Raw genomic sequence first — 12,657 nt, 5'->3', positions numbered from 1 at the left:
CACTGGGTGGAAGTCAGGTAAGCCAGCACCAGAAAGGTGTCAGTGTAGAGAGCCACTCCACTGCAACTGAAGCTGCTATAATGCTTAACAGACTGTAGAGGGCGACAGAGAACTTTGACAAGTATATGTCCAGCTGTTGATCGAAGACCACCAGTGAGAGGAAGCTCACCACCTCCTTAGATAGCCTATTCTACTGCTGAACTGCTCTGTGAATTTTTTTTCTGATATCTAGCCAGTACCATTCTACACATAGTTTAAATCCATTATTGCGGGTCTTAACCTCTGCAGCCAACAGGAACCATTCCCTGTCCTTCTCCCAAGTGGCAACCTTTCAAATACTTAAAGCAATTATGTTCCCTCTGAACCTCCTGTTCCCAAGTCCCTTAGCCTTTTCTCATAGGGTTTGGCCCTCAGGCCTAGATCACCCTCATCTCTCTCCTCTGCACCCTCTCAATTTTGACCACATTCTTTTTGAAATGAGGCCTCCAGAACCGCACACAGTACGCCAAATGTGGTCTGACCCGATGTGGTATACAGCAGGACTATGACATCTTGCAGTTTTGACATGATACAACCCAAGTCTGCATTTGCCTTATTTACTGCCACATCACACTATCTGCTCAAAGTTCAACCAATACCCCAAGATCTCATTCACACACACTACTACCCATGAATGTATCCCGTTCAGTAAGCATGCTTCTCATTTTTGTGACCCAGATGTAGAACTCTGCATTTCTCATTATTGAATAGCAGCTTGTTCTCATTGGTCCACTTTTCCAACATGTTCAGACCTTATCGAACTCTGTCTATCATCTGAGAAGGTCTCAGGTTCAGACCCGTAAAGGATCTTCTGCGGACATTTCATGCCATCCTGGTAAAAACTGCTGTCTGTCAAAGTAGACGCAACTGGACTAAACGAACCAGTTGTCTTATTCTATACAGCCAGTCCAACTGGGGTCATCAGCCCTAAAGACCACTACAATGGAAATGAATATCATACACAAAAATATATACCTTGTAGAATCCAAATAGGCCTCCTCTAATGAAAGAGAAGTGCTAGAGCTACTAAGCAAAAGTGTAGAATTCTGATAATGGAATGGCTGAAATACAAAGTCATCAAACTATGGAGAATCCATGAAGTGGTACCGAGCAGCTTGAATCTGTCTACTTACTTCATATTCTACCATGCGCTTGTTGGCAAGATCAGCCTTGTTTCCCGCTAAGGCTATGACAATGTTGGGACTAGCTTGCCGCTGGAGTTCTTTCACCCATGTCTTTGCTCGTGCAAATGTTTCCTGTGGAGGAAGAAAGGTCAAAGGCCCCATCAAAAAAAAGTCAGATGCTTCTTACCTGTTACCACCTTCTATCAAACCTCATCCATATACAGAAACAATTTAACTGATTAGCTATTAGGAAAGGCCAGATTCCCTATCAGAATTTGTTAAGGATATCATTTAGAGCAGGGGTAGTCAACCTGTGGTCCTCCAGATGTCCATGGACTACAATTCCCATGAGCCCCTGCCAGCATTTTCTGGAAGGGGCTCATGGGAATTGTAGTCCATGGACATCGGGAGGACCACAGGTTGACTACCCCTGATTTAGAGAACGAATGAGCCAAATGAGTAATTTCAGCAGGCCCTTCATTTGATCACAGGTAATGGTTGCTTTTGGCAAACAGTAGACATACATGGGTCGGCTGCGTGGGCCTGTAACACTCCCTTTAATATGCACGTAGCAGCCTCATCTCTGCTTGCACGTACAGGATGAACATGATCAGTATACACATTGCAGAAAGGCAGTGAGAAGAAAACATTGGCCCTCACACATTTCAGGAAACATTAACGAAAAGGTAAAGCTGGACATGCATTCAAAATTACACTTATTAAAACCCCTGTGACAGAAGATAAAGAACAAGAACCAAGACGGCCAGGCTGTGATAACAGCATGCTATACTTGACGGGCAACCATTTCACAGAATCAGCACAATGACGTGAATATTTGAATTGGGATTTCATCCCAAAAGTGACTGCGTTCAATTGCTAATTTTATTTTTTATATATAAGCTCTTTTGGATGCCATGGGATTGACGGCTGTTAGGCAGCGTACAATTAAAGATAAAAACTTTTTAAAAGTTCGTCATAGCATTGTTTTCTACTTCGTATGATCTAAATCAACCTTAAACCTAATACTGGCGTCAACAGATTTCCAACCTTGTTTTCTGGGCTGTAAGTTATTAGACGTTTATAAAGCCATTTCCTTTCCAGACCAATTTGATCTTTTCTGGACAGCTGTATTTATACAGTGCACCAAACAGATATTCTGTGCTCTAGTTCAAGACACAGGAAGGAACTGGTGATCTTCAAAAACAGTCTACGACTCTAGGTGGGGGACTTGGCTCAGCGAAACCGTTTCATACCAACAAGGTAAGAGTTCAGTCAGGCAAGAAGCTTACAATATTAGTAATCACATGGTGCAGTGTTCAGGGCCAGTAAACAAAAGCGACCCCTTTAAATCTTTAGATCAGGGGTAGTCAAACTGCGGCCCTCCAGATGTCCATGGACTGCGAATGCTGGCAGGGGCTCCTGGGAATTGTAGTCCATGGACATCTGGAGGGCCGCAGTTTGACTACCCCTGCTTTAGATGGTCTTTTCTCCAGCATCCTCTAGGTCAGCGGTTCTCAACCTTGCCTTCGTGACCTCAACTCGGCGGCAGCTGGTGTGGCGGCGGCAGCACGTGCGCATATGTATAACTGAGGCGGCATGGAGGTGGCCATTGCCATGGCTCTGCCACCTCCGCCCACCTCCACCCGCCACTGCCTCCGCTGGTTGCTGCCACCACCCGCTGCAGTGGGCAACCTGGCGACCCTGGGGAAGGGGCCAAGCAACCCCAAATGGGGTCGCGACCCCAAGGTTGAGAACCACTGCTCTACGTAAATTAAATTAGGAAACTCAGAAAAACTAAGGCAACATTAAGAGCAGAGCTGCTGGTATGACCGTATTGTGTTGGAGGAGGAAGCAATCCCCAGATTTTTTACTTAAGAATCACCTTCTCCCCACAAGCTAGTAAAGAGTGTACATTTACCTGATTGGTTATGTCATATACCACAATGGCAGCCTGAGCCCCTCGGTAGTACATAGGGGCCAAACTGTGGTATCTTTCCTGGCCAGCCGTGTCCCAGATCTCAAATTTTACCGTTGTATCATCTAGGCAGACAGACTGTGTGAGGAAAGCAGCTGTGAAACAAGAAGACAAAGAGATGTCTTTAGAATCCACAAGGTAAGTTTAGATGTAAGTTTTAATGTAAGTTTAGACATCTGTATTTATGAATCACTGAAATTTCTGCTATGGGGAACTAGCAACCTGGGCACAGAGAGACAGCAATTCAAGTGCTCTTATGTGGTAAACAGAGGCCATTAGATGCTGGAACACTAATAGCTTAGGCATGAAATCAGGTAAAAAGCTGACAAAGTAAGACAGCTATATTCTAAATGTGAGACTTTTGTCCAGCACTTGCAAGTTACCTAACACACCCAGCCTTACAAGGCAGCCTTTCAAAGACTATAACTTTAGACGTGAATGCTCTCTTGAATTCTCTCCTATATAAAATACTGCCCGTATGCAAAAATATTGTATCCCTCCTCCACTCTTACACCAGAGTTGATGACTTTCTCTCCCCAACCCCCAATGGAAAATTTGCTTCCCAGAGAAGGCAGTCACATTAAACAAGTGATAAGATCTTAATGACTGAGTTACCTCTCAAAATTATTGCAGGAGACATTTCTAAAAACAAGCTTTAAAAGTACTGTATACAAGCACATTTGTGGCTCGTGGTAACATTTCTACATGAACATAGGTAAAGGATTCAAAGAGCTACAAGAAATTTTTTTAAGAACTTCAGTTAAGACATGTCTATGCTTCTCAACGGCTTTTGCTAAAGCTAAGAAACCAAGTGTAGTTTTAAGGAGCGACGCTTTGAAGTCCATTGTTAAAACCGGAGAATGATTTATAGTACTACCTGAAACAAACTAGACTAGGCAGCAGATTGCAATGGATTGGCTCCAATCCCTGGGCAAACAAGAAAGGTATAGGTAGCAGGAGCCACTGTCAGTGCCACCTGTGTCTGCCAAAAAGCTATTCTGGAGGGCCTCAGGAAAAGCAGGGAATGCAGGGAGCTGCAGCAAGAACAGAACGGGGTAGGGGTGGGAATCAATAATCTCCCCTGCCTTTGTGAGAGCTTTTCTTCATTTGTGAAAAGACATAAAAGAGCTATTTCTGTCACTCCCTCTTCTTTAGATTCAAGAGGATACCCGTGTTGGTCTGAAATAGTACAACAAAATTTGAGTCCAATGGCACCTGTAAGACCAGTTAAGATTTATTTGAGGCATGAGCTTTCATGTGCATGCACACTTGTGGGGATTTCTCCATGCTTGGGTGGAGATGGATGGGGCTAACAAGTCACTTTTAATTACTTCTTTTCACAACTGGGAGAGTATCTGTCATTAATCACTACCCTTACATTTTTATTGCCCCAATGTTTTTGTGATCAACAATTGAACCCACAGGACTGACTGGTTTTTCTAGCAAAAAAATATCATACTACATAATCTGGATATTATGACACAGTTTACTAATTTGCTACTTGTTTACTTTTTCCTTATATCTGTACTCTTATGATCCCTGTTCCATTGTATGTGAGGAAGCGTGCATGCACATGAAAATTCACGCCTTAAATAAATCTCTGTTGGTCTTAAAGGTGCCATTGGACTGAAATTTTGTTGTACTCCCTCTTTGCGTTGCATCCCATGTGCTGTACCCCATGCTGTTTGCAAGGGTCCCATTAAAGAAATAAAATACTGGTTTACAAAAACAGTTATAAGCTGCTCTCTGTGTTATAACAATATTAAACACTTTGTATGCAACAGCTTCAATATGCTGTATTAAGCAATGTTGTTATAATTCTCTCCCACCCACAGGCAGGCAAACAATGATACCAGCTATCTTTCAGAGCGCATACTCAGCTAGCTGGGAACAGCTTCCCACTTGCACTCTGCAGCTTTCCAAGAGCCCGCAGAAGAGCCAAGCTAGCACAGCAATATCTATGATTTTGAGTGAAGGTGACAAATGAGTACCATGTTTCAAAGTGAGTAACCACACCTTGGCGAAGTTATAAATACATTCGCCATGATCCGATTATACTTCCCTAAGGTTTGGGCCACAGATTTCCTTTCCTTGGAGAAGAAACACCTGAACACTCACCGCCTATGGTGCTCTCCTGGTATTCGTGGAACTGACCCTTGACGAAACGCAGTACCAGGCTGGACTTGCCTACTGCTGATTCTCCCAGCAGTACTAGCTTGAACTGGCAGATCTTGCTGGCTTGTGATTGACCATTTGGCCTGGCAGCTCCTCTGCTGGTCATGGCCTGGATTCCAAGAGCAGCCTGTGCCTCAGCCGATGCAGAAACCAACCAGCCACTGACCGAATGTTGTGAGCAATGGGATGCTGAGTTTGGAACAGGACAGCAACTTCCTCCAGTAACAGTTAAGTGGCTCCTTCTGGAACAAAAAAGGAAAACAGCAGTCAGCATGCTGGACAGGTGAGAGATGCTATGAATGCCTTGATAGAAATGTAATATAACCAGATTAAGGGGATTCAGCAGAACTGAACGGTCTTCCAACTTCAATAAAACCTGAATAACAGGAAACCCACTCAGCCTTAATTTTGGCCTGAGTGACAAAGATCCAATTGTCCCCCAAGGGGCCTTGCTGCAGGCTAAGTGGACTTCTTCCAACATGCAGTAGGAGCAAGACTTCTTGGGGGATGGCTGGATCCATACCACTGATGCCAAGGTAGGATCTTGGAATAAGTCTTCCAATTTAATAAATTAGCAGGATTGAGGTAAGATACACTCCTTTCCCTACATCTATGAAATGAGCGGGGGGCGGGAAAGGTCTGCCATAAAAGGATGTATGAGAAATGAAGACACTTTTCTAAAAAAACGCCAAGCAGGCATCAAAACAGGGAAGGAGGATATTTAGGCCATAATAAAAGCAGGAAATTGATTCCCAAAGGCCACATGATCCACCATCATACTGAACCTAGCAGAGAAAGTTTCCTGAGACCGCCTGCATTTATACTTATAGAACACTTCTGAAAACTAGAAATGGATCTCTGGACACAGTTGATCTAGGCGGGTCAGAGCTCCTGTTCTTGCTAGACCTGACATCAGTGTTCAACACCACTGATCATGGACTATGGTCCCAACACCTAGCTGACATGGAAATCCAAGGCACAGTCTTAAAATGGCTATACCCTTTCCTCCAAGGTCAGGGACAAAGGGCAGCACTAAGGGGAGAGAATATCCCAGCAGTGAACCCTTATGTGTGAAGTTCCACGGGAGCTATGCTCTCCCCAATGCTCTTTAATATCTATAAGTACCCTTGCCCAACTGGTCTGTGATTTCAGATTGGGCTTTCACCAATATGCTGTGACCCGCCCTGGGCCAACTGAGAAGGGCTGGTTATAAAATTTTTTAATAATCTTATTTAAATATCAAATCAAAGAGACCCTGCTGGTTCCTTTGGAAATCTAGGCTAAAGAAAGGCAGTCTACCAAAGTTCCCTTGGGGGAAAAGCACCTCCGTGTGCAGTGGAGCTGTGTGATCAATGAATCAGCAACTTCTTTGGATGCCCTTCTCACTCGTGATCCTCAAAATGTAGTAAGTGACTCCTTGACTGGAATGCTTATCATGTGGTACCCAGACTAAACAGGCAACATCCCTGACCTCATCCAGAACAGGACACTAGGCCAGTACATAACATCTCAGTTATACTAGGAGGCATTCCTGTCACTGTCAGCTGAAAAGTCACAAAGGTCTGAAATGTTGCTCTCCCTCTCTAGTCTTCCTTTCTACCAGGTATGTTCTCTTTACATCAGATGCCTGCTTTATAGATGAATCACTACTGGAAACATCTTCATACATAACAGCAATAATTTCAAGATCTCAAGTACCTAAAAAATGCAGTCAAGAATTTTCTCACTGGTATCATGTCTTTCTCGCCAGGCCTAGTTGCCTCCTAACCTGGTGTAAGCTGCCACCCACATCCCATCCAATCAGCTACACACATAATATAAGCTTTCCCATATAACATGTATCTACTATAGATGAAACAATATATGAACCCACATCTCCAGCCTCCTTGCTTTCTACATCCTTTTGGTTATGTTTTTGAGTCACAAAAAAAAAAGAAGAGGAAGCAGGAATATAATGGATCACATAACACTTTCGTTCATTAAAAAAAGCGCACCCAGAAGCAAAACAATCTGTTCTACTATCAACAAGCAGACCAACATGACTACATTACAACTCTTGCTGGAGCAGAAAGGAACTGACAGGAGATATAATTCATTCTAGAAGGCCAATCAAAATGCCAGCCCACCCCGAACCAAAGACCACCTGGACAAGTATGATAGACAACATTCATTCACACATTTATATTATACAAGGGAGTAACATGGCAAGTACTTCCATCTATCCTTTGCTTCATAGCTGTATGCTTCAGAGACAACTCTCCACTGGGAGGCCACAGGACGTGTGGCACTGAGAGCATCCCCAAGGGGCAGCAAAAACAGAAGCATAAAGTGAACCCAGGCACACTTATTCCGAGAGCTGGATAGGCTTGTCCCCATTTTAAACCCAGCTTCCACTTTATGGGACTTTGTCATAGAGACACTGGACACAACATACGCATAAAGCAGCACAATGGGATCTGTGCCAAACACGCTGGCTCACCACGTGACATCTCGAAACACTACGCAGACTGTTCTTCAGCCTTCACAAGAAATTAGTAATGTTTTCAGTTCCTACACTGTGAACCCAAGAACCTTCCCTAAAATTGAAGACAAGGCAAACTCTTATAAAACATTTGTGTGCCATAGGAAATTCTGGGTTCGCTGTACCAAGTATAAGGTTTTCAATGCGGGGAGCAATTTTTAGTTGAATTAGGTGAACTTTCCTCAGAATCCTCAACCACTATCAGATTAGGTTCATCCAAATGGATGAAAAGCCTATTTCAGGGGTAGTCAAACTGCGGCCCTCCAGATGTCCATGGACTACAATTCTCATGAGCCCCTGCCAGCACTGGCAGGGGCTCATGGGAATTGTAGTCCATGGACATCTGGAGGGCCGCAGTTTGACTACCCCTGGCCTACTTGCTAAAGGCACTCTCGAGTTCTGCGTCAAAGTCAAAGAGGTACCAGGCTGACTACTAGACTCCCCTCCCGCACCTGTTTTAAATATAGCTAAACCCAAATCCTGGCCAGAAGCACTACCTAGAATTCAGACAGATGTTCTGCAAGTCAAATACAGACTAGATGCCTGCTACAGACAGCTTCATATGCTGCTCAGAATGTCCAGTGAGGATCTGGGAGGCCCAATTCAAATCCCCATTCTACCATGGAGGCTTGGACCTGTCAATCAATCTCAGCTAACCTACCTCATAGGGGTGTTGGGAGGATAAAATGAATGAGAAGAGAACTATGTAAATGGCTTTGGGTTCCCCACAGGAATAAAAGGCATGGTATAAATGAAACAAAGCTCTGCCAAAAGATTTCTCCCTAAAACATAAAAGTACAGTCATGTGTTTTTAATCTGTATTCCTAGTTTTACAGGAAAGCAAGACAACAACTCTGCATTCGGGTTCTCTTTAGCTGAGTTTGCTAAACTAGGAAAATGCTTCCTTCCTTTTCTAAGAGCTTTCTGAAGAGAACTGTTGTGCAATGACCTTGCAAGCATCCTGTCCAAGTTTCCTGGGGAGAGCCCTACACATTTCTAGAAAACAGGCCTACACAGCTGGCACCAGCCTGAGCCTTGCCAAAGCATTACAGTGCAATTAGTTTTAGGCAGAAATTGTAACCTGTTCACAATCGTTTTTTGAAAATGCAGCCATAATATTCAGGTTCATAGAACAATAGAATAATAGAGTTGGCAGAGACCTCATAGGTCATCTAGTCCAACCCCTGCACTATGCAGGACACTCACAACCCTATCGCTCATCCGCTGTAACCTGCCACCCCTTTGCCTTCACAGAATCAGTCTCTCTGTCAGATGGCTATCCAGCCTCTATTTTAAAATTTCCAAAGATGGAGAACCCACCACCTTCCGAGGAAGCCTGTTCCACTCAGAAACCGCTCTGTCAGGAATTTCTTCTGATGTTTAGATGGAATTTCTTTTGCATTAATTCCATCCCATTGGTTCTGGTCTGTCCCTCTGGGGCAAGAGAGAACAACTCTATATGGCAGCCTTTTAAATACTTGAAGATGCTTATCAAATCCCTTCTCAGTTGTCTCCTCTCTAGGCTAAACAGACCAAGCTCCCCCAACCTTTCTTCATATGTCTTGGTCTCCAAACCCCTCACCATCTTTGTTGCCCTCTTCTGGACACGTTCTAGTTTGTCAACATCCCTCTTCAACTGGGGTGTCCAAAACTGAACACAGTACTCCAAGTGAGGCCGAACCAGAGCAGAGCAAAGTGGTAGCATCACCTCCCGAGATCTGGACAGCCCAAAATCCCATTTGCCTTTTTAAGCACACTGTTGACTCATGTTCAATGTATGGTCTACTAAGTGTCCTAGATTCTTTTTGCACATGCTACTGCCAATTAGGGAAAAGTTACTCTATTTAAATTACTGCCAAGACAAGTCTCCCCCATCCTATATTGGTGAATTTGGTTTTTCCTACCTAAGTGCAGAACTTTACATATTCCCTACTGAACATTTTATTCAGTTTAAGCCCACATCTCGAGCCTATCAAGATCATCCTGTAAGCCCAGTTCACGAGCCTATCAAGATCAAGGTTGAGGAGGTGGTGGGTCCTCCTTCTTTGGAAGTTTTTAAGCAGAGGCTAGATGGTCCTCTGACAGAAATGCTGATTTTATGAACTTAGGCAGATTGCCAATGGGTGTTTGTCTCTTGTGGCCCCTTCTTGCATACCTAGGGAATTGCTGATCACCATTGTGGGATGGTAGGTGAATCTGGAGATTTTTTGTTTGTGTAGGGATCACTTGGGCATGAAATTGGTGTCACTTTGGTCAGCAGGTAGTTGTGAGTCCCTGCATTGTGCAAGGGGTTGGACTAGATGACCCTTGAGATACTTTCCAAGTCTATGATTCTAGGTATCTTCAGCAGCCTTTAAACAGCAATACAAACACTCATATACATTAACGGCCTGCTGTCAAAATTTTCTACTCAAAGGCTCACACATTGCTTGAAATTAATTGAACATGCTTGCTTTCTAGAAGTACACAGATTTTTTGATGGACCATGACACTGTCACACCAAACCATATTCACTGACATGAATTCATGTTGCACAAGCTATTAGATAGAGAATCCTCATGCAGTATTATTTTTTCAGCCTCCATCCAGCAAAGGCTGAACTGAAACAGGGGAACTTCTTTCACGGTATATTCTGCTCCTTCTTTTGGTGATATTTCTGGGGTATGACTGGGGTTTCAAAAGAATCCATCTCGTGCACAATCCATCTCCTCCTCTTGGCAACTGCTTTGCCGACTGAAGAAGAGACATCACACTGCACCTACTGCTTTAAAGGAGACAATCCATAGCACAGCAACCAACAAGACCGCTCCCTTTGCCTTCAGGAGAAATTCACCGAGACTTTTTTTTCTGGGACATCGCCAGCCTTTTTCATAATTGAGAGCCAGCTTGGTGTAATGGTTAAGAGTGGCAGTTTCTAATCTGCAGAGCAAATTTGGATTCCCCACTCTTCACATGCAGCCAGCTGGATAACCTTGGGCCTGACACTGGTGTTCTCATAGAGCTGTCCTGTCAGCGCTCTCTCAGCCCCACCTACCTCACAGGGTGTCTGTTGTAAGGAGAGGATGGGAAGGCTGAGATTGTAGGTAATGAAAGGCGGGGGATAAAAACCAACTCGTCTTCTTCTAGTTAACATCTGCTATGACTAATGACAGTTCTAACTGTCATATTTAGGCAGAAGAGGTCGTTTGATAAAAAGATATTCAAGCAAAGTGAACAAGGCAGTGATCAAATTAGTTTTTCACAAAGCTGACTCAAATCAAGCTGCCATTCTATGTCCATCAAAGAGTAAGCCATTGAACACAATAGGGATTTTTCAATATATATATAAGGGGCTTGGGTTCTCAAAATCAGCTATGACTTACAACAAGCACTATGGCTTGATCTATACAATGTGACCTGTTACTTCTAAAATACACCTAGGAGCCATGCTTCATATTATCTCTTCCTGTTCTCCAAGGTCTAACCACCTTTGGAACCAATGCCAAATTTAAATGCCTTTATTAGGGCCAGCAAAAGCCTCTATAACAACTACTTGAAACCCAAATCTAACTTTGCTGAATGCTAGTCCTCTGAATGCCTTCTGAATTCAGAAAAGCTTAGCAGTGTGCTAATTTTCTGGCAAGCCTATTGCAATAAGTAAAAGCTCTTTGATCTACGGGTAGGCCAGAGTCTATGTTAGTACTTTGTGACAGCAAGTTATATTGTTTATTTACAGATAAGGTATACAAAGTACTTTATTTGCTTTCACAGGCAAGTTGGTACACCAAGTCAGGAATACTACTGGATAGCAATCTACCCCACAGAGATTAAAAAACAAAAAACAAAGGAGATACACGAGTAACTCACATCCCCAGTGATCCTTGTTTCCTTTCTGCACCAACTCCCATGCCCCCTTCCCCACCACTACCTCCCACCATCCCTGCAAGCCTTCCCCTCTTCTCAGATGTTCCTTTTAAAAATACATATATGTTTGGCTGTGTGCATTTGCTAGAGAACCCAGTATTTTTTACCATGATTTTGTTTAGCTTTTTCAAAAAGTTGCAATGCATGCAGAAGCACATACCCCACTGTTCTTTGATTTGGTTTTTGAAAAACTGCATGGCTTTTTCAAACATGGGATTTCCAGAATCATTCTCCCCACTCCACCCTGGCTATCCTAGGTCCCATTGTGCAGTTTTAAAAAATCTGCATTCTAAGGTCAGGTTCTGAATTGGATATGGAAAGGAACTTGGCTGTGTCCTTGTTATACATTATCTGCAGTGACCGGCCAAGTCAAATTGTATACCACTCTATCTTAAGGTGACCAGATTTTAACATTGGTAAAGCCATTGCCTGGGGGGTTCTTGATTAAAAATTTGGTCTATATGGAGCAACTAAAGTTTCATAGAACGCATAGAATGCAAAAATAGTATTGTAATATATATATATTTTAATTTCAACATAAGCATAATTTGCCAGGTACCCCCAGATGTCCTTCCAAAAGTGGGACTATCTGGTTGCCTTATTCTATCTACACAAGAAGTGCATACAGTTAAAACCCATTTCGAAAGCATAGTTTAGCCAGTCCACAGTCAGCATTTTCTTCTTTTGTGATACACCCCAAAATTTCCTAAAGTTGTCTGTGTATATAACCAGCCTTCCCTTCTGCTTCCTGTAGGACTGAATTTTAAAAAGCAGCTAACCTCGCCCCACAGGGGCACACCAATGAATTGTGTATTAGTAAACAATCTTACCAACTAATCTCGTGGGAGTGGGACACCCTTCTCAGACACCAACCCTGCTTCCTGGAACTTTAAGCAAGGCAAAGAATCATAGAAACTAAG

At 43.3% G+C, this 12,657-nt stretch overlaps 1 protein-coding gene across 4 annotated transcripts in view; it reads right to left on the bottom strand.

Moving 5' to 3' along the window:
- RAB5B (RAB5B, member RAS oncogene family) overlaps positions 1–12,657 on the bottom strand; it is a 29,242-nt gene that overhangs the window by 8,669 nt on the left and 7,916 nt on the right. For 3 of the 4 annotated variants that reach the window (XM_077328823.1, XM_077328822.1, XM_077328824.1), the window contains exons 2-4: positions 5,257–5,555; positions 3,082–3,233; positions 1,173–1,295 (exon numbers count right to left, since the gene is read on the bottom strand). In XM_077328823.1, coding sequence (XP_077184938.1) covers positions 1,173–1,295; positions 3,082–3,233; positions 5,257–5,419 — 438 coding nt within the window. In that variant the 5' untranslated portion in view covers positions 5,420–5,555. Of the gene's footprint in view, positions 1–1,172; positions 1,296–3,081; positions 3,234–5,256; positions 5,556–7,011; positions 7,160–12,657 lie in introns of those variants that run through there. The other variant, XM_077328821.1, reaches the window with a different exon arrangement.

Source organism: Paroedura picta, chromosome 3 (genome assembly GCF_049243985.1).
Source record: "Paroedura picta isolate Pp20150507F chromosome 3, Ppicta_v3.0, whole genome shotgun sequence".
In the NCBI taxonomy this organism is placed as follows: Eukaryota; Metazoa; Chordata; class Lepidosauria; order Squamata; family Gekkonidae; genus Paroedura; species Paroedura picta.
This window is presented reverse-complemented; position numbering and strand designations above follow the sequence as displayed.